Source organism: Carassius carassius, chromosome 4 (genome assembly GCF_963082965.1).
Source record: "Carassius carassius chromosome 4, fCarCar2.1, whole genome shotgun sequence".
NCBI classification, from domain to species: Eukaryota; Metazoa; Chordata; class Actinopteri; order Cypriniformes; family Cyprinidae; genus Carassius; species Carassius carassius.
The window spans coordinates 43,770,665-43,793,164 of NC_081758.1; the positions used below are offsets into that span (position 1 = coordinate 43,770,665).

At 42.4% G+C, this 22,500-nt stretch overlaps 1 protein-coding gene across 3 annotated transcripts in view; it reads right to left on the reverse strand.

Moving 5' to 3' along the window:
- LOC132140115 (netrin receptor DCC-like) overlaps positions 1 to 22,500 on the reverse strand; it is a 181,135-nt gene that overhangs the window by 114,931 nt on the left and 43,704 nt on the right. For all 3 annotated transcript variants that reach the window (XM_059548952.1, XM_059548951.1, XM_059548950.1), the window contains exon 2: positions 6,197 to 6,520. In XM_059548952.1, the coding sequence (XP_059404935.1) occupies positions 6,197 to 6,520 (324 nt within the window). The remainder of the gene's footprint in view (positions 1 to 6,196; positions 6,521 to 22,500) is intronic.

The following is a 22,500-nucleotide window of genomic DNA, read 5'->3' on the forward strand; positions in this document are numbered from 1 at the left end:
ATAAATATTTATAATTTATATTTAATATATTATTTTAATCAAATACAGAAATAATAATGTTTTAATATTATTATTAGATTTGTACTAATATATATTATTATTTAATAAATTATATAATCCATCATAAGATGCACAATTCAAGTGTTGAAACTGACTGTGATTATGATTATGATTGTGAGTGAATACAGAGTGTAATTTACCCGCGAAGAAATACATGTGCAAAATATGTTTAGGCTTAAATTAAAGATTTATGCATTCGAATTGCATATCAAAAAATGTCCATGCATTTGGTTTAATAAAAAATAAGCAAGCAAGCAAGCAAGCTCAGACAATGACTGCATGAATCTGGATTACACTCAGTCCGGGATCTGCTCATAGCTAGTATCAATGAAAATGTGAGGCTTTACTCAAAAGACTAAACCATCAGCAGATCGTGCCGCAGCATTAGGCTTTGTTTTGGGCCATCTTCATCACAGTGCGAAGTGTGAAATAAATAAAGCCCTGAAAAGAGTCAGTTCTTCACTGAACTGGTGTGCTTCTGCTAGGAAATCATATTCCACATATCATATTCCACATCACTATCACCCTACAAGACTTTTCCCTGACTATGTGTGACAAATTTCTTTGTGTGTTTCTTTGTTCCTATTTGCTCTAGCATTCTGAGTCAGCCTAAACCTTCTGGATCTGCCCTTGATGTTCTTTTCCTTATTTTATTATTTTTTAAGACATTTTCGAGGTGATTGAATCTAATGTTCAAATGATTATGATCAATTGTCTTGAAACTGTGACGGTAATAGATGACGCAAGGCATGCCATTAATCATCAACTTCTTAAAAAGCTAAATTTAGAGCCTACAATTCTGACAAATCTTAGGCCAGTTTCTAACCAGTTTCTAAGACTAGTTTTTCACCAACTGCAGAGCTTTCTGAACTGTACTGTGCCGGCACAGCTCCTTTTACTTGTGGTGTCCCACAAGGCTCTATTCTTGCTCCGACTTAATTCTTATTGTAAATGTTTCCTCTGTGGTCAGTTTTTTAAGAAACACAATATTTCTTTTCATTGTCCACTTCTTCGGGTGTGTGTTCATGGTGTGTGTGTGTGTGTGTAGTGTGTACACACTAGGATGGGTGGAATGCAGAGCACAAATACAGAGCGTGGGACACCAAAGTAAGTCACTTTGATCTGACGCAGTGTTGTCTCTCAAGTGAAAGTGTCTTGAATTTTTCTAGAACTTTTAGACATTACACCTGGAAATCAATGCAGTTATTTTTTTGCATATGCTTTCTCAAATGTCTTCCAGTGCAATAAGCCAAACTGTTGTTATATTAAAGACACGCTCAATAAAAATCTGATATCTCATGCAGTGAAGATATCAGTCATTTTTCACTCATTTTTAACTTGAGCTTTACACTTAAAACAAGTGATAAGTCTGCCGGAGCAATAAGATAAAATACAGTCATATTAAAGTCACAACTGATAAAAACAAGTTTTAATATCTCATGCAATGATGCTTCTCCACAATACCGAAGAATCAAGAATTTTAAGATATTTTTAACTGGAAAACTCCACAAGAATCATTGCAACTAGTTAAGAAGTCAAGTTTTGCAGATATTTTCACTTGTGAAAATAATAAAAGTGAGAAAAGCTTCTAGTGCATTAAGATTAAATATGGTCTTATTAAAGAAAACCAGACTTAATATCTGACGCCGAGATGCTTCTCAACTACATTTATCTTGTTCCAGGAATGTTTGGACATTTTAAATGACAAACCAAATCCAAAAGTATAAGTAAATTGAAAAGTCATTCTTTGCCAATATTTTCACTTGCATCAATGGATCTCATGCAGTAAAGCTTCTCAAAAGAACTGAACTTTTTTTTTAAAGACTTTTTAGACATTTTAACTGGAAAACACTTCAAAAAGATGAATTAAAACCAATTAAGATATATGTGAGTTTGAAATGACGTGATCTCAGAGGGTTTGTTTGTCAGTGTTGGAAGCCTTAAACCCTGACAAAGAGGCTGATATTCTTCAGTCTGAATGAGCGCGCTCTTCACCGACTCACACAGCTTCGAGTTCAATGCCTCACATCCTGACATTTACAAAGAGAGTCAAACACGGCTGCTCCTTCTGAGGACTAAAGCAGCGGCGGCTCTTCACATGCTTCCATCCGTCTGTGAGCATCTGAAAGGTTACTGATGTCACTTAGCTCTAACATCCCACAATCCACTGCACTTTATCCGTTCACAGCAGAAGCACACACTCATGAGTCCTGAGAGAATGAGAGCGGACCAACAGCTGATGTTTCTGACCAAACCTTGCTGTTATCATGAGGATCACTGCATCGCTTCCAATAAGTAATAGTTCATATAATGTAATTTCACACCTACAAAAAAAACCCCAAAAATAATAATAATAATAATAATTTATATTGTAATGTATTACTAAATATATTTACGCCACTCAAAACCTTTAACCATGTTTAATGGATTTCAGTTTTTATGTACCAGTGCAAACTGCACATGATAACAGGCCTCTGTGTGAACCCAACACAAATGCTTTCATGAACACTGTCCGTTCTGTCCTCCTAAAAGTGACCATAAGAATAATATCGTTGATAAGATGTGCAGTTCTCCACATATAAATAGAGCGAGAGAGAGAGAAAGAGAGAGAGAGAAACCAGAGCTCCATCCGCAGATCACTTCCATTAATGTGCTGTAAATTGTCTTTCTCTCCTACCATTTAAACATCTCAATCAACGAGTCCTGCTCATTTATGAATGACCACGCAGCACACGAATGAAACAGGCCGGAAAGCTGAACGAGTGGAAATGAGAGTGTTTAATGTCCCTGTGAAGGTTACTGAGCTCCAGCTGCTGAATCAGCTTTTGTTTCGTCTGAAGCGCTTCTCAGCATCAGTCTGTGTGTTCACCGGGAGGGAGGCGAACCCCAAACATCATTGACCCATTAAACAACCATCGACGCTAAAGCAGAGACTCAGTGAGACGCTCAGTTAATGACCTGCTATAAACACGCCCACCGACGGGTCAAGTCATGTTTATTACTATAGTGCTTTATACTGTACAGACTGGGTCAAAACAGCTTCAGATTAATAAACTGAAAATGAAGGAAACTCAACTATTAATCAGTTCAGTATCAGCTGTACAGCAAACTAAAGTGTCATTATTCAGATCAAGTCAGCTCAGTGTTGATTCAGATATTTTAATCGTGATCATGATATCTGCTTCCCCTGATTTATTAAACATTATCACGCACTGGTTATTTATCCTAAAAAGTCAGCATTTGTTTGATCTTTAGAGGTGTGTAATATCAAATTAAATGTAATCTGGAACACGTAACACGACTTTATTACTTGTAATCAGATCATAATCCCCTGGTTTCACAGACAGGGTTTAAGACTAGTCCTAGACTAAAATGTAAGTCTGAGCTTTTTCCACTGAAATAAACTTGCACTGACTGATCTTAAAAATATATCAGTGCCTTTTTAGTTTTAAGATGCACATCGGTAATGTTTTTTTCTAAGCATGTTTATAAAAATTACTTAAATGTCCTAATTGATCTATGGTCTAATCCTGGCTTAGTCTAAGCCCTGTCTGTGCCATAATGTTTTTGATTTTTATGGATTGCATGACTACAAACTCTTCACACAACGGAGTAAATTATGCATAGTTAATTGATTTTGGTTAATGGTCACACTGACATTAAATAAATAAATACATAAAATGTGGGTGTGTTCTAGTTATTTTGTTTTTATTTTTTAAATTATTAGTTCATTTTAATTTAAAAATGTATTTATTTATTTATTGATGAATTAATTATTGGCTTTTCATCAACTCATAAACCCCTGCAGTTCTTTCATTTACTCCAGTTTGGGAAACCCTGGATAAATTAGATTTTAATGCATTTCATGATGTTGATCCTAGTAGTAAAAGTAGTCTTTAATACTTTACCTAGAAAAAGTAATCTAGATTACATAACTGACTACAACTTTAAACCAGTAACAGACAACAATTTGTAAGTAATCCACCCAGCACTGGTTAACATGTGTTAGTATTTAGTTGCGGTTGCCAGATGTTAAGAGAATAAATCCACCAATCAGTGCTTTTCTCTTAAATGGATTTTCTGCCCAGGGCTTTACTCAGAGCTGGTCTTAGACTTCTAGGGGCCCAAAGCAAACCATTATCAGGGGCCCTTGTCGACACATTCATAAAACCCAAAAATTTTTAACCCCAAAAAGTGATTAACTAAATGACAGAGGCAGCAGGTATTAGTCTGCTGTCACTTTAAGACCAAATGCACAGATTTAGCCTTATACATGGACAAGCATTTGATTACTTTCCCAACTGTTTATCTTCACTTTAGACAAAACTGACTATGTAAAAACTCACCAATATGCACATTTTGACATATTTTTGTGCATATTTGTCCATTTAAGTGCGTGAAAGTATTGTGTGGTGCTCTGATGTAATACATGTATTCTCACACTCCAGGTCAACCGAACGACAGGCAATGTATTACAGCAAGGACCTGCTGCACGAGGTTAATGCTATGGTAATGAAGCACGTGTGAATATCTAACATCTCTGTGTGTGTCCATATTAAAAGTCAAGTGATGAAGTGTGTTAATGTAATTAGCAGCAGCGCTTGAACAGCAGGTTTAATGACTCGTCTGTGTTTGTTCATCATCATGAGGACAGCAAACACAGCTTGCACAACAAAACATCAAATAAAACGTGCCCCAACTGGGCATGACTCAAAATACTCTTGTGAGAAGACAGTTTAGCCTTCAGTAGATCCAGGGCCGGCCCGAGGCATAGGTGACATAAGCAGGGGCGCAAAATGACTGAATGCTCCCAATATTCGATTGCAATTATTTTACTTCACAGTCTGTTATGCTTTATGCAAACTGCTATTTGTTTTCATATTATTTAACATAAAACACTGGTTTGAAGTGCAAATAAATGACTGTTTACTGCTCTTTGTTATTCTTCTAGTTATTTCTCTATTTTTCCTGGAGCTAAAGAGTGAAGCAGGCGCTTGCAACACAAAGGTCATGGGGTCGATTCCTAGGAAATGCATGAACTGATGAAAATGTAAATGTGCACTTTAAATTCAGTGTAAGTCGCTTTGGATAAAAGCATCTGCCATATGCATGCCATGAATATATAAAATGTTTGAAGCAAACATTTCAGTCTTCAATCTTCAGTGCTTAATCTTCTTTAGTATACTGCAAGTCCACAACTTGACTTTTTTGGGACTTTTTTGTTAGTGCAATTTTGTTTATTGTTGTAACTTTATATGAAAATCTTCAGTAAAATAATGTTTGGAAACATGATGATTTCAAAATATCTTTAATGAAGCCTCTTCTGCTTACCAATGCTGCCTTTAATTGATTAAAAATACTACTCTGCGCGACACAAAGACCTACGTTACGAGTATGTGCAAGTAAGTATACATCCATGTTCACTGTACAGCTAGTGGACATACTGTGTTGCTCAGTGACCTACATTACTTCTGGACAATACTGTGCTACCTGATTGACTGTTGTTCTGAACACTCATGAGTACCTCTTCCTGGATGAGGCTGGCTTCAACCTGCAGAAACAAAGGCAAAGAGGCCGTAACATCATTGGCCAAAGAGCCATCACTGAGGTTCCTGGCCAACGGGGGTGGGGGGGTTAATATTACTCTTTGTGCGGCCATGGGTTTGGAGGGGCTTGTCCACCAGCATGCTGTCCTTGGGTCTTACAACACCCAACGTCTCCTCACCTTCCTAGAGGAGCTAAAAGACATCCTCCTGGACCACCAACAACACCATCCTGGGCCCGCACATCACATTTATGTGATCATTTGGGACAATGTATGCTTCCACGAACCAAATCAGAGAGTGGTTCACCCCCAACAGTAACCACTTTTTAAACGTCTGTCTGCCCCCCTACTCCCCTTTCCTGAACCCTATAGAGATCATGTGACACTGCTATTTTAACTGCATTGATATTATGCTGTTTTTACGGTAAAATGTTTCTGACAGGTATGGTAGCAGAAGTCACAGATAAAGCTCACACAACGACAATGAGCCCCTGATTCCTCTATAATCATCAAGTCACTATGAATCCACATATCAAACTCTCTCCTGTGCTGGAGAATCAGTCAGTCAGGATGGACTGGGACTGCTCTTACCGGCGACGGTGACTTTAGCGGTGCGGCTGACGATGGCTCCGAGGCCCTCCAGCGTGGCCAGGCACTGATACGAGCCCTCGTCCGGCCGGTGGTGACGCGAGTGCAGCACGTTCTGCACCAGGAGCGACCCATTGGACAGCAACCGTCTGCGCTCGTCCACCACCGCGCTCAGCAGAACACCGTCCTTCTTCCAGGAGATGACCGGAACGCCCTGATCCGAGCGCGCCTCACAGTCCAGCTGCAGCACACCCCCCCGAACCGTCACCGAGTCCTGAGGCTCCAGCACGAACCGCAGCTCCACAAAAGGCCGCCGGTCGTCCGAGCCTGAGAGAGAGAGAGAGAGAGAAAGAGAGACAGAGGGAGAGGGAGAGAGACAGAGAGAGAGGGAGAGAGACAGAGAGAGGGAGGGAGAGAGAGAGAGAGAGAGAGACAGAGAGAGGGAGGGAGAGAGAGAGAGAGAGAGAGAGAGAGAGACAGAGCGAGAGAGAGAGACAGAGAGAGAGGGAGAGAGAGAGAGAGAGAGAGAGAAAGAGAGAGAGAGAGAGGGAGAGAGAGAGAGAGGGAGACAGAGAGAGAGAGAGATTCAATAATATATATAATAATCTATAAATATACGCACAGGCCATCAGCTGAAAAAGAAAATAAAACAGTAAATAGCTAAAGGACGTAACTTAGGATGGGAGATGAATCGGTGTGTGAAAGGGAAGAGAAAAGCCACAGATGAAGTCACACAGAAGCAGGCAGATGCTGGTCATTCAAAAGCTAAATGCAGAAAATATGACGAGACATATCTTGCTCTCAGCTTCACTCACTGTGTCAATACTGGACACTACAGTTGTAGCATCACACCGCAACAGCTCTACTGTACACTGGACACCAGAAATCGACCATTGCAAATCATTTAACTTGGTGTCAGTACGTCATAAACAGAACAAGGCATCAGTTTAATGTCAGTTTTGTTGCGCCGCGTCCAGTGTAGACAGCATCACTGATTATAATGGCTTGTGTCCGGTGTAGACACAGTGTTTAATGTCACTGGTGGCAATGTCAACTTTGTCACCTTTAATAATAATAACAGTTATTCACTCTATGCTTTTTTATGTTTCAAGTGATGCAGGTGTCTTTTCCCTGTGGGTTTTTTTTTTTATAAAAAAAGTATTAATTTTTCATAATGATTAGTGAAATTATTTGGTGCAACCAAAAATGTTTGAGAACCACTGGTCTCAGGATAACAGACAGTGTTTAAAAAGTGCAGTGCACGTTTACATGTGTATTACAGTGACTTTGAATTTGATTTTGAATTAAAGTAGTGTGGTAAAGCAGAAGATATGTTTTTATGTTTCTGCAATCTACTTTAGTTTGTGTGATTTGTATATAAATGGTTAACTCAAGCTTATTTGTAGGTGTTTTATGTTGCTATAATTATATCATGGTTAGAAGGTTGGAAGTTCAAAAAAATCATTGGAACTGGAATAATACCACAAAAAAGAAGACTTTGCCTCCCACTGCCAGCAGCTTACATGGTGAGCTGGTGAGTGTGTAAAACTCCTCAACCTGAATGGCACACACATACCAGGACAGAGTGTGACTGACGAGAGGACTTCATATCAGCTTCCGAGTCATCATGTGATTGACACATCCCACAAGGACACAGATAACACTGCGCAGCCACAACAAGCACTCCTCATGGACACCATCCCAGCTGTGTCCTGCCCACAGAGCTCATCACAGACAGACTGTGACGCATCAGAACAGCTCCAAGAATCAGCACCCTGAGAGGTGTTAGGAGTCTTTGTAAATTGTTTGCAGAGGTGGAGGTGTAGCTGGTCTATTTAAAGATGTCTATCAATGCAAGCAAGCGTCATTTGGTCAGTATTTGTCTTTTGAATATCTAGGGACTGTGTTAAAAGGTGCTGCACGCATTCTGTTTATCATTATTTGGGGGAAGTTGTGGCCTAGTGGTTAGAGAGTTTGACTCCCAACCCTAAGGTTGTGGGTTCGAATCTCGGGCCGGCAATAATAGGTCACAGAAATGTTATCAATGATTTCCTCAGAGTTTGACTGTTTTGTTATTGCAGGGGATTTTAATATTCACATAGATAATGCAGAAAACAAAACTACAAAAAAATGATAACGGTTCTAAACACTTTTTACCTGATTCAGCATGTGCATGGACCCACACACAAAGTTGGACACACTCTAGATCTAATCATATCGGAACTTTCGGATCACTTCTGTATTTTCTTTGATATATTGATCTCTGCTACCACTAAATCTAGATCTGTCTCTGTCAGACGGAGATGCATTAACGAGAACACAAGTGTACTATTTATGGAGGCTATATCTTTAACACCAAGCATTTCTGCAGACTCTGTTGATCTTCTCCTTGATTCCTTTCCCTCAAAAGTTAAGAATGTTATTGATAGCATTGCTCCTGTGAAAGTCAGCAAGAAGACTGGCAGACAGAAATCACTTTGGAGAAAATCAACAGTAGTTCAGAGTATGAAAAGACAATGCAGAAAAGCCGAGCGGATGTGGTGGAAGACGAAACATGAAATTCAATTTAGCATAGCCTTATAAACAGTAACTTAAACAACACTTTTACTCTTTTTGCTACTGTTGAGAGACTGAGTGAAATGCTCTCAGACAGCAAATGCAATGAGTCTGCTTCCTTCTTTTCTGAGAAGATCAATAATATCAGGAATTAGCATCCCCAAATTATGCAGAGGTCAGAGAGTTTCAACCACAATATCAAATAGAAGATACCATGGCTGCTTTTGAAGAAACTGATAACAAAATTTTGTAGGAAATAGAACAGCACCTTAAATCGTCAACCTGCTATCTTATCTTATATATATATTGATCCTAGGAGCTATGTTGTCCGGGGCTATATGCCCTCGGTAGGGTCTCCCAAAGCAAACAGGTCCTAGGTGATGGGTCAGACTAATAGTGGTCCAAAAGCCCTTTATGAAAATATAAAATCAAGGAACGTGACGTCGCCCTGTCGCACCTGGTGGCCGGGCCTCCCCTCATGGGGCTCGGCCGGGCTTAGCCCGAAAAAGCAACGTGGGGCTGACCTCCCGTGGATCCACCATCTGCGGGAGGAATCATAAGGGGGCAGGGGCCCCGACGACCTGATCACTGGACACGGAAACTGGCCTTAGGGACGTGGTGAATAAAAGGGTCGCTTTCCTGCGCCTGCGGGTCGGGGATAGGTCTCTCACTGTCATTTGTGCTTACGGGCCAAATGGCAGTGTAGAGTACCTGGCCTTCCTGGGGTCTCTGGGAGGGGTGCTGGAAAGTGTTCCAACCGGGCACTCCATCGTTCTACTGGGGGACTTCAACGCTCACGTGGGCAGCGACAGTGATAACTGGAGGGGTGTGATTGGGAGGAATGGACAGACCTGGTGAACCCAAACATATTGTGAGGGTCTGTTGGGAACGTTTGGCTGAGCCCCCTGTCAGAGAGATTTTCAATTCCCTCCTCCGGCAGAGCTTTGACCAGATTCCGAAGGAGGCTGGAGACATTGAGTCCGAGTGGACCATGTTCTCCACCTCCATTGTCAATGCGGCCACTCGGAGCTGTGGCCATAAGGTCTCTGGTGCCTGTCGAGGTGGCAATCCCCGAACCCGGTGGTGGACACCGGAAGTAAGGGATGCCGTCAAGCTAAAGAAGGAGTCTTACCAGGCCTGGCTGGCTTGCAGGACTCCTGAGGCAGCTGATGGGTACCGGCAGGCCAAGTGGGCTGCAGCTCGGGTGGTTGTGGAGGCAAAAACTCGGGTCTAGTAGGAGTTTGGTGAGGCCATGGAGAAAGACTATCGGTTGGCCTTGAAGAGATTCTGGCAAACCATACGGCGCCTCAGGAAGGGGAAGCAGTGCCCTGCCAACACTGTTTACAGAAGAGGTGGGCAACTGTTGACCTCAACTGGGGATATCGTTGGACGGTGGAAAGAATACTTTGAGGATCTCCTCAACCCCACCGACATGCCTTCTGTGGAGGAAGCAGAGGCTGAGGGCTCAGAGATGGACTTGTCCATAACCCAAACTGAAGTCACTGAGGTAGTTAAGAAGCTTCTTGGTGGCAAGGCACCAGGGGTGGATGAGATCCGCCCTGAGTACCTCAAGTCCCTGGATGTTGTGGGGCTGTCTTGGCTGACACGTCTCTGCAGCATCGCGTGAAGGTCGGGGACAGTGCTTCTGGAATGGCAGACCGGGGTGGTGGTCCCTCTTTTCAAGAAAGGGGACCGGAGGATGTGTTCCAACTACAGAGGAATCACACTCCTCAGCCTTTCTGGGAAAGTCTATGCCAGGGTACTGGAGAGGAGAATTCGGCTGATAGTCGAACCTTGGATTCAGGAGGAACAATGCGGTTTTCGTCCCGGTCGTGGAACGCTGGACCAGCTTTATACCCTCACCAGGGTGCTGGAGGGTTCATGGGAGTTTGCCCAACCAGTACACATTTGTTTTGTGGATATGGAGAAGGCATTTGACCGTGTCCCCCGAGGCCTCTTGTGGGGGGTGCTCCGGGAGTATGGGGTACAGGGCCCTCTGTTAAGGGCTGTCCGATCCCTGTATGACCGGAGCAGGAGCTTGGTTCGCATTGACAGCTGTAAGTCAGACTTGTTCCCGGTGCATGTTGGACTCTGGCAGGGCTGCCCTTTATCACCGGTCCTGTTCATTATTTTTATGGACAGGATTTCTAGGCGCAGCCAGGGGCCAGAGGGTGTCCGGTTTCGTCTCTGCTTTTTGCAGATGATGTTGTCATGTTGGCTTCATCGGGCCAGGACCTTCAGCATGCACTGGGACGGTTTGCAGCCGAGTGTGAAATGGCTGGGATAAGAATCAGCACCTCCAAGTCCGAGGCCATGGTTCTCGGCCGGAAAAAGGTGGCATGTCCCCTTCAGGTTGGAGGAGAGCTCCTGCCTCAAGTGGAGGAGTTCAAGTATCTTGGGGTCTTGTTTACGAAATAGGGAAGGATGGAGCGGGAGATTGACAGGCGGATAGGTGCAGCTTCTGCAGTGATGCGGTCAATGTACCGGTCTGTCGTGGTGAAGAAGGAGCTGAGCTGCAAGGCGAAGCTCTCGATTTACCGGTCAATCTACGTTCCTACTCTCACCTATGGTCATGAGCTGGGGGTCATAACCGAAAGGACAAGATCCTGGATACAGGCGGCCAAAATGAGCTTTCTCCGCAGGGTGGCTGAGCGCTCCCTTAGAGATACGGTGAGGAGCTCTGCCACTCGGGAGGATCTCAGAGTAGAGCCGCTGCTCCACCATATCGAGAGGAGCCAGCTGAGGTGGCTCGGGCATTCTGGATGCCTCCTGGACACCTTCCCTCTATATATATATATATATATATATATACATTTTTTTTTTTTTAAAGGGGTGCTAAACAGTTTAGAAGCAGATCTCTTAGAAGTGGTGAATGCTTCACTTTTTTCTGGGACTTTTCCAAACTCTCTGAAATCTTGACAACCCCATATTGAGCAACTATACACCAATAACTTGAAAATGTAGTTTGTAAATCAGCTGAACAAATACTTAAAATTTTCAATCTGGTTTCCGATTGCATCACAGCACAGAGACAGCACTCATTAAGATAATAAATGATATTCGCTTAAATTGTGACTCTGGCAAAATATCGGTGCTGGTATTGCTAGATCTCAGTGCTGCGTTTGACACTGTTGATCATAACATACTACTAGAGAGACTGGAAAACTGGGTCGGGCTTTCTGGGATGGTACTCAAATGGTTCAGGTCATACTTAGAAGGGAGAGCTATTATTTGAGTTTAGGAAAGCATAAGTCTAAGTGTACGTCCATGACATGCGGAGTCCCACAAGGCTCAATTCTTGCACTGCTCATGTTTAGCTTGTATATGCTTCCACTAAGTCAAATAATGAGAAAGAACCAAATTGCCCATCACAGTTATGCTGATGATACCCAAATTTACCTAGCCTTATCTCCAAATGACTACAGCCCCATTGACTCCCTCTGCCAATGCATTGATGAAATTTATAGTTGGATGTGCCAGAACTTTCTTCAGTTAAACAAGGAAAAAACTGAGTCATTGCATTTGGAAACAAAGATGAAGTGTTCAAGGTGAATGCATACCTTGACTCTAGGGGTCAAACAACTAAAAATCAAGTCAGGAACCAGGTGTGATTCTGGAGACAGACCTTAGTTTCAGTAGTCATGTCATTAGACAGCTGCAGCTCATCCAGAACGCTGCTGCCAGGATTCTGACTAGAACCAGAACATCTGAGCGTATCACACCAGTCCTCAGGTCCTTACACTGGCTTCCAGTTACATTTAGGATTGATTTTCAAGTACTTTCACTTGTATATAAGTCACTTAAAGACCTAGAACCGAAATATATTTCAGATATGTTCACTGAATATAGGCTTAACAGACCACTCAGATGATTAGGATTGAGTCAGTTAGAAATACCAAGGGTTCACACAAAACAAGGGCAATCTGCTTTAAGTTATTATGTCATCATTACTCCAATCTTCAGTGTCACATGATCTTCAGGAATCATTCTAATATGATGATTTACTGCTCAAGAAACATTTCTAATTATTATCAATGTTGAAAACAGCTGAACGATATTTTTGTGGAAACTGTGATACATTTTATTTTTCAGGATACACAGATCCTTTTAAAAGTTTAAAAGAAAAGCATTTATTTGACATATAAAGCTTTTGTCACTTCATAAATGTATTTACTGTCACTTTTGTTCAATTTAATGCGTCTTTGCAGAATAAAAGTATTAATTTCTTTCTTTTAAAATAAATAAATAAATAATTAACCCAAACATTTGAATTGTTATTCATCATGTTTTCGCAAAAAATATAAAATATTATTTTATTATTTTAGTTATTTTTAAAATACAGTTTTCATCACAGGAATAAATTACATTTTACAATAGATTTACAAAGAAAACAGCTGTTTGAACTTTTAATAATATTTTGCCATTTTTGCTGTATTTTTGATGCAGTCTTGGTGAGCAGAAGTTACACTAAATAATCTTAATTATTCTAAACTTTTGACCATATGGACTAACAAGTTTAAGAACATGGAACACATCAGAAGGAGAACACATTCAGTGTGCAGCCAAGGACTTTAGCTCTATTTAACGTAAAATTAATTCAGCAGAGTTGCAGACTTCCATCAAAATCAGCCCAGAAGATGCACAGAAATGCTGGTTTAGACGAGCTCTTGAGACACACACACACACACACACACACACACACACACACAGAAGAAGACTCTCTGATGAATCTCAAACACATCTGCAGCTTCTCGTCTCCATCGCTCATCTTCATGGATGCTGTCCTGAGATGGAAAAACTTTTACAAAGACAAAAAGAGGACAGAAGAAATGGGACGGGACGGAGCAGCACTGATGTGAGGAGAGATGGAGAGCATCCTTTATTTGACGTACTGAAGCAGATGTAATAGAAAAAAACCTGACAGGCTTCCCTCGGTGGCAGATTTTAATTTGATAGTCTGACAGAACGACTCGCTCTGCGTGTGCTATGACACAGACGGACGGGTGTGGATCTGATGTTTCTCACACACACACACATACACTTCATCTGAAGATATGAGTCTCACTGTTTTACTAAAACACATCTACAGTAAGTCTCATCTATGTCACACAGACAGACTTTCAGCATCACATCAGTGCCTCATGGAGACAATCCTGTCCCACCATGTACTGTACATGCTTCTCTGTGTGAACATTTTCAAGTCCAGGCCATACTGCAAGCTATAAATGATATATATATAGGATGGATGGATGGACGGAAGATGGACAGATGGCCAATGTGGACAGATGGATGGACAGATGGATGGATGAATAGATGGACGGACAGACGGATGGGAGGATGATGGATGGATGGATGGATGGATGGACAGACAGATGGATGGGAGGATGATGGATGGATGGATGATGGATAGATGGATGGATGGACGGACAGATGGATGATGGATAGATGAATAGATGGATGGACGGACAGATGGATGGGAGGATGATGGATGGATGGATGAATGGATGGATGGACAGACGGATGGGAGGATGATGGATGGATGGATGGATGGACAGATGGATGGGAGGATGATGGATGGATGAATGGATGGACGGACAGACGGATGGGAGGATGATGGATGGATGGATGGATGGACGGACAGATGGATGGGAGGATGATGGATGGATGGATGAATGGATGGACGGACAGACGGATGGGAGGATGATGGATGGATGGATGGATGGACGGACAGATGGATGGGAGGATGATGGATGGATGGATGAATGGATGGACGGACAGACGGATGGGAGGATGATGGATGGATGGATGGACGGACAGATGGATGGGAGGATGATGGATGGATGGATGAATGGATGGACGGACAGACGGATGGGAGGATGATGGATGGATGGATGGATGGATGGACGGACAGATGGATGGGAGGATGATGGATGGATGGATGAATGGATGGACGGACAGACGGACAGACGGATGGGAGGATGATGGATGGATGGATGGATAGATGGATGAATGGCTGGATTGTGAATTGTGTGTCTCCAGGCTCAGGCTGAAGCAGCAGAGGTTCTCCTGATGATCAGTTAAAGGCTGCAGAGCTGCACAGGCGTCACACTGAGTGCAGATTCGCTGGATAGAGACACAAACTCATCCTGTTCTTCATCTCACAGAAAGTGATTATGAGAGAAAGCATTGGAGAGACTCTGTCTCAGAGAAACTGTGACTGAACGCGACTACAGAGACGGCAGTAGCCACCCGACACAGATTGAAACCAACATGCCAGTGCTTTGTGTGGTTTGATGAGGACGAGCAGGACGTTATTATCCTGCTGCTGTTCTAACACACACGGAGGTCAGAGAGACCATCAGAAAAACCATTCATACTGAGAAAATATGACAAACACACGGGATGAGAATGACCCTGATCAAAACTAAACCACAGACGAGAGACTGATAGAGAGAGAGAGAGAGAGAATGAGTTTAGCGTTCACTATGTTATGAAGATAAAATGTCCCCTCAAGGACAGTAATACCAGTACATTTTGTCCTTGTGGGGACATTTTTAGGTCCCCATGAGAAAACAAGCTTATAAATCTTACAGAGTTAAGTGTTTTGAGAAAAAAAAAATGCCTGTAGTTTTGTGTGAGAAGTGTATGTGTGTGTGTGTGTGTGTGTGTGTGTGTGTGTTAGAGCTCCATTGGTTCAGTCTCATGCTGAGATGTGAATCTTGAGCATCTATTAATAATGGAGGGAAATGTGGATCAGAATCATCTTCAGACACTCCATCAGCTCACTGTGTTTGTGTTGAAGGTCAGGATGATGCGGATTCGTCTCCGGAGTGCTTTAATGGCTCTAATGAGGCATTAATTCAAGCAAAAAATTGTATGATTGTCTGTGATCTAATGTAGGCTACATTTCACCATATAATGCTGTAAATTCATGTCTCAGTCATTGTTAAGAAGACTGTGAATTGTGTTAGCTCTCAATGGACAGTTGCATGAGATCAAAGCCCTGACAGCACACGTCCATCACAGATATTTGACCTCACATTCACATCTGGAAGACATATTTTTTAGAATGTTTTCTAATTTTGAATACATCTACAGGACGTTTTTTTATCAGATGACAAATAGACGTGTAGAAGATTTTCTTTAAGATGTTTATGATTTAGAATGCATGTAAACTGATATCTCTGAGACTTCTAGCAGATTCTTCCATCTTAGAAACATTGCCAAGCTACGAAACATGTTATCTGTTTCTGATGCAGAAAAGCTAGTTCATGCATTCATGACCTCTAGACTGGACTATTGTAATGCACTTCTAGGTGGTTGTCCTGCTTCGTCAATAAACAAGCTACAGGTCGTCCAAAATACAGCAGCTAGAGTCCTTACCAGGTCAAGAAAATATGATCATATTCCCCCAATTTTACAGTCTCTGCACTGGCTACCTATTAAGTTCTGTATCAGTTACAAATTATCATTACTTACCTATAAGGCCCTAAATGGTTTAGCTCCTGCGTACCTAACTAGCCTTCTACCACGCTACAACCCATCACGCACCCTAAGGTCACAAAACGCTGGACTTTTGGTAGTTCCTAGGATAGCAAAGTCCACTAAAGGAGGTAGAGCTTTCTCACATTTGGCTCCCAAACTCTGGAATAGCCTTCCTGATAATGTTCGGGGTTCAGACACACTCTCTCTGTTTAAATCTAGATTAAAAACACATCTCTTTCGCCAAGCATATGAATAATGCATCTCATAATTTGTGACTAACTGACAATGAGTTGTATCAAATGTGCATTATTATTCTTTAGCATTTGTCTCTATTTGTTTCTCTGATTCTGCTGGGATTTCCATCCCATGGTAACTTGGATTTACACAAGCTCCAGTCTGGATCCAGAACACCTGAGAACACCGGGCTTGTTAGCAGCGTCCCGCGGGTGCCACAGTCTGTCAAACGTGCTCCAAACCAGCACTTATGAGGGCCAAGTGTTTGTCCCAGCATGCTTCACGCTCAGCCAATCCCATTGCTGCTTGTCTCAGGTGCATGTTCTTTGAGAGATCAGAGGCCAGAGCGATCTGTGTAATTAATATGCAACAGTTGACTGAGTAATTTGGTGCGGTTTGTTTTGTGCAGATGGATATAAATCATGTGTCGTGGACGGCAGTCATAGAGAGTGAAAGAGAGACTCATGGCTTTGATAAAGACACATGCTAATTTCCACAGGCTGGCGCTGAGCTATTGAGATGGATGAGTGGAGCCATGCGTCCATCAGCACGATAGCGGCGCTTCATTAACGTAATCGTGCTTGTCTGAGTTTCAACACTCCAGGCGGCTCGTGCTCACTGTCTCACGCTGCTATTCTGTGTTTAAACACGATCACGGAGTTTGCATAAGTATCGTAGAGCTGCAGCTATGCATTTCACCAGCACACCTGCCCATGTGCCATTTTACATATATATCATGAAATATTTTTATAGATTAAGAAATTGCATGTGCATTATTTAAAGGAGTCATATGATGCGATTTAAAATTTTCCTTTCTATTTGGAGTGTTACAAGAACTTGGTTCATAAAGTATATCTGTAAGGTCATAAAGACTAACGTCTCAAATTCGAAGAGATATTCTTTAAAAACGTTAAGAGTCAACCACGCACTTCTAAAACTCCTTGTTTAAACACGCTCCCACATGTCTACGTCACTGGTGTCTCTTCCTATAAAGCGGGGCAATTCCTACTTTGCAAGGAAGGAAGTTAAAGGCTGATTTGCATAATTTATTCAGTTTTCCTGGGTAATTGTGCTTTAGTCAAATGAGCAGCGGCGTTAGAGAACTCAAGGTCTCGTACCTATGCTGCATTAAACACACGCATGTGCATGAAACTCAATGAAGAAGCGAATCGCCGGAGCCTCTGCTCTTCACAAACACTGAGGAGCCAGTGATTAATTATCACAAGATGCTAAAATAAATAAATAGTTGACAAAATAAAAACAATCATTATTATAGCTTAGTTTTTTTGTCATCATGTAGAAACCCTTGTGTCATTATAAACCAGTGGAACATTAAAACCTGTTAACGCACACCTGGACGACGGCGTACTGAACTCTCCTTGTTTTCACATGTCAGTGTTTACGAATAGATTAAATGAAACGAGACAAATTTAATCTTGACAAACTATATATCATTATAAAGATTTATGCCTCAAGCATCGACGACAGATCGCTGTTTTTCAATAGAAAGCTTATAAAACTTTTTAGATTGCTCCAGGACTGATTTCATGTATGTTTATATCAAATAATAAACAAATTCAGTGTGGTGAAAAATTTTCAAAGCACTTGTCTATAATGTCTATAACTTTTAATATTTTTGAGCATTATCAACTCTGGTTGATAAAAAGTAAAGCCAAACTAATTTGAACCCCATTGACTTTAATTGAAAGGACAATAAAACACTCAGAATTGCTTCTTTTGTGATTCACTGAAGAGAGAAGTTCTCACAGGTTTGATGGAGTAGATCATGACAGGATGATCATTTTGAAACAAACGCTCCTCAAAAGATCCTGAGGATCAGATTTGAGACTCTGAAACATGATTGATGGGGAATCAAGTAAAGCTGAGCTGCTTCAGTCCAGGAAGAGTTCATCTGGAGATATTACTGACCTTATTCTGACCTTTACTTGATCACAATCAGACAAGATCTGAGTCGAGCTGAAGCTGGACGCTTGTACAGTTACACTAGAAGAGCTTTGACTGGATAAAACATCTAAACTATCCATCAGAGACACAAGACATGAGGACAGCAGAGTTTGATCATTTACAACTAACTTTTAAGACAGAAAAGTAAAGCTAGATGTTGTAGGGTCTAATTTTATGTTCCTCACTGTAAGTTCTGATATTGATGGTGTTTATGGGTTGCTCTCTCTCTCTCTCTCTCTCTCTCTCTCTCTCTCTCTCCCTCTGTCTCCCCCCCCCTCTCTCTCTCTCTCTCTCTCTCTCTCTCTCTCTCTCTCTCTCTCTCTCCCTCTGTCTCCCCCCCCCTCTCTCTCTCTCTCTCCCTCTGTCTCTCTCCCTCTCTCTCTCTCTCTCTCTCTCTCTCCCTCTGTCTCTCTCCCCCCCCCTCTCTCTCTCTCTCTCCCTCTCTCTCTCTCCCTCTGTCTCTCTCCCCCTCTCTCTCTCTCCCTCTCTCTCTCTCTCTCTGTCTCTCTCTCTCTCTCTCTCTCTCTCTCTCTCTCTCTCCCTCTGTCCCCCCCCTCTCTCTCTCTCTCTCTCCCTCTGTCTCTCTCCCCCCCCCCCCACTCTCTCCTCCCCTCTGTCTCTCTCCCCCTCTCTCTCTCTCTCTCTGTCTCTCTCTCCCCCTATCTCTCTCTCTCTCTCTCTCTCTCTCCCTCTGTCTCTCTCCCTCTCTCTCTCTCTCTCTCTCCCTCTGTCTCTCTCCCCCTCTCTCTCTCTCTCTCTCCCTCTCTCTCTCTCTCTCTGTCTCTCTCTCTCTCTCTCTCTCTCTCTCTCTCTCTCTGTCTCCCTCTGTCTCTCTCCCCCTCTCTCTCTCTCTCTCTCTCTCTCTCTCTCTCCCTCTGTCTCTCTCTCTCTCTCTTCTCATCTCTCTCTCTCTCTCTGTCTCTCTCTCTCTCTCTCTCTCTCTCTCCCTCTGTCTCTCTCCCCCCCCTCTCTCTCTCTCTCTCTCTCTCTCTCTCCCTCTGTCTCTCTCCCCCCTCTCCTCTCTCTCTCTCTCTCATCTCCCCTCTCCTCTCTCTCTCTCTCCCTCTGTCTCTCTCTCTCTCTCTCTCTCTCTCTCTCTCTCCCTCTGTCTCTCTCCCCCTCTCTCTCTCTCTCTCCCTCTGTCTCTCTCTCTCTCTCTCTCTCTCTCCCTCTGTCTCTCTCCCCCTCTCATCTCTCTCTCTCTCTCCCTCTCCCTCTGTCTCTCTCCCCCCCTCTCTCTCTCTCTCATCCCTCTGTCTCTCTCCCCCTCTCTCTCTCTCTCTCTCTCTCTCCCTCTGTCCTCTCTCCCCCTCTCCTCTCTCTCTCTCTCTCCCTCTGTCTCTCTCTCTCTCTCTCTCTCTCTCTCTCCCTCTGTCTCTCTCCCCCTCTCTCTCTCTCTCTCCCTCTGTCTCTCTCTCTCTCTCTCTCTCTCTCCCTCTGTCTCTCTCCCCTCGCTCTCTCTCTCTCTCTCCCTCTCTCTCTCTCTCTCTCTCTCTCCCTCTGTCTCTCTCCCCCCCTCTCTCTCTCTCTCTCTCTACATCTCTCTCTCTCCCTCTGTCTCTCTCTCTCTCTCTCTCTCTCTCTCTCTCTCTCTCTCTCTCATCCCTCTGTGCTCCTCTCCCCCTCTCTCTCTCTCTCTCCCTCTGTCTCTCTCTCTCTCTCTCTCTCTCTCCCTCTGTCTCTCTCCCCCTCGCTCTCTCTCTCTCTCTCCCCCTCTCTCTCTCTCTCTCTCCTCTCTCCCTCTGTCTCTCTCCCCTCTCTCTCTCTCTCTCTCTCTCTCTCTCTCTCCCTCTGTCTCTCTCCCCCTCTCTCTCTCTCTCTCTCTCTCTCTCTCTGTCTCTCTCTCTCTCTCTCTCTCGTGCGCATGTGTGGGCGTTTGTGGAGCGAGCGGAGCGTGGCTGTGAGAGCGATTGTGGAAAACTTTGTTTTCAAACTTATTTTTTTCTCCCATTTTTTCTTTTTCCCCTCACTAATTAGTTTATAAATAGTAAAAACAAAAGGTTTTTGTTCTGGTTGCGCGGTCTTTCAGACGCCGGAATGGAATATGGGTAAGGGAAGCGTTTGTTACGATAACCCCGATATCCGCTCCAGCAACGAAGATCATCATTTCAAACGTTCCGCCGTTTATAACTAACGAGACCATCACGAAAGAACTGCAGAGGTTTGGAAAGATCACAAGCCCTGTAAGAATGATTCCGCTTGGATGTAAAAATAATGCGCTTAAACACGTCCTCTCGTTCAGACGTCTTTATGTTTTTGAATTCACCGGATCGTACGTTAGAAGTCTCTTTCCGTGTTAATCACGGGGAGAATTCATACATGGTTTACGCCAGCACTGAGAACCTAAAGTGCTATGAATGCGGAGTCTTGGGTCATAAACGTTTTGCATGTCCGCATAAAGACCAACGTGCATCTACTTCTCGAGGGGATGTAAATGATACCGATCAGCGAAAGAGTGAAAGTGCAGAACAGAGAACTGAAGAGCAGGAAGATCTTCCTGTTTTAACATTGGAACACAAACAATCTTTAGACACTGAAATCACTTTTGAAGAGATCACTGACGCTGTTATGGGACTTTCCTCAGGACGTACCCCAGGACTGGATGGATTACCTGCTGAATTTTACAAGTTTTTTTGGAATGTTATTGGTGCTGATTATTGTGAGGTAATCAAAAAATGTATCAAAGAAGCTGTGCTTCCTCTGAGTTGTCAGCGGGCAGTTCTTACACTTCTCCCTAAAAAGGGTGACCTGACATTGTTAAAGAACTGGAGACCTGTAGCAATTTTAGGTTCTGATTATAAGATTTTTTCAAAATGTTTGGCCAATAGGGTAAATAATGTACTGCATACAATAATACATAAAGATCAGTCATATTGTATAAAAAATAGATCGATACAAGATAACTTGCATCTGGTACGGGACATTTTTGACTTTGCCTCTTACAGTAAAACTAATATAGGTTTTCTTTCTTTAGGGCCTCTCTCTCTCTCTCTCTCTCTCGGTCTCTCTCTCTCTCGACCGCAGACCGGAAGCTTTAAATGATTAAAGATGTTGCAGTGAGTTCAACACTCTCAGAACGGGATTATTGGGATTAAATGCAAAGGTCAGACTTGTGTGTGTGTGAGCACTAAAGCATATTAACTTGTTGTTTCTAGTTTGTCACAGTAGAAAGTGACCGTCTTTCTGAGAGTGTTGCATTGTGGGAAATGCTAACATTGAAACCAGAATGTTTTAATGTTTTGAAACCAGAATGAGTTTTAATGTTTTCTCAGTGTTTAACTCATAAGGTCAAACTACTGATGACTGACCTACAGGAGTGTGTGTGAGAGTGTGTGTCTGAGATCGATAAGGTGACTGGACACACCGTAACCATGGTGACCGGCCATAATGAAGAGATCAGGAGATGTGAGAGAGTGGACAGGAGTTCATCTATATGTTTGCTCAAATCCTTCCTCTCTGTGTGGTGCACTGAAGATGCGGCTCATAAGACTGAGTTGTGTAATGATTGGTTGTGTAATGCAAACGACTCCGATTATATGAAAGATCAGCAGCTAATCTGGATTAAAACACTGATTTATGACATGAAATCACATTAAATCAAGTGATTATGAGAGTCTGTCTGTCTGTCAGAAGCGTGTTCTGGTCTCAGATTGAATCCCAGCATCAGATCACTGCCCCGATCGATCGGAGTGATTGATGGACGGATGATTGAGCAGAAAGACGGATGGATGGAGCGATTGATTAGGACGGACACTGAGATGGAACAGAAGCAGTTAAACTATAACCTGAAACAGAAACACAACAAAACATACAATCAAATCTGGAATCTAATCAAACTCACACTGAGTCACAGAGAAAACACCGACCAATCGCTCTTTCTATTCAAAATTATACATACATTATATATATATAGTTGATATTTATTCATTTTTATTTATTATTAATTTATATACACTTAATTTGTCAAAAATAAAAATAATTTATGTCATTATTTATTAACTAATATATATATATATATATAATATATAATAATAATTAGGTATAATGGATCCTAATAATAATTTATA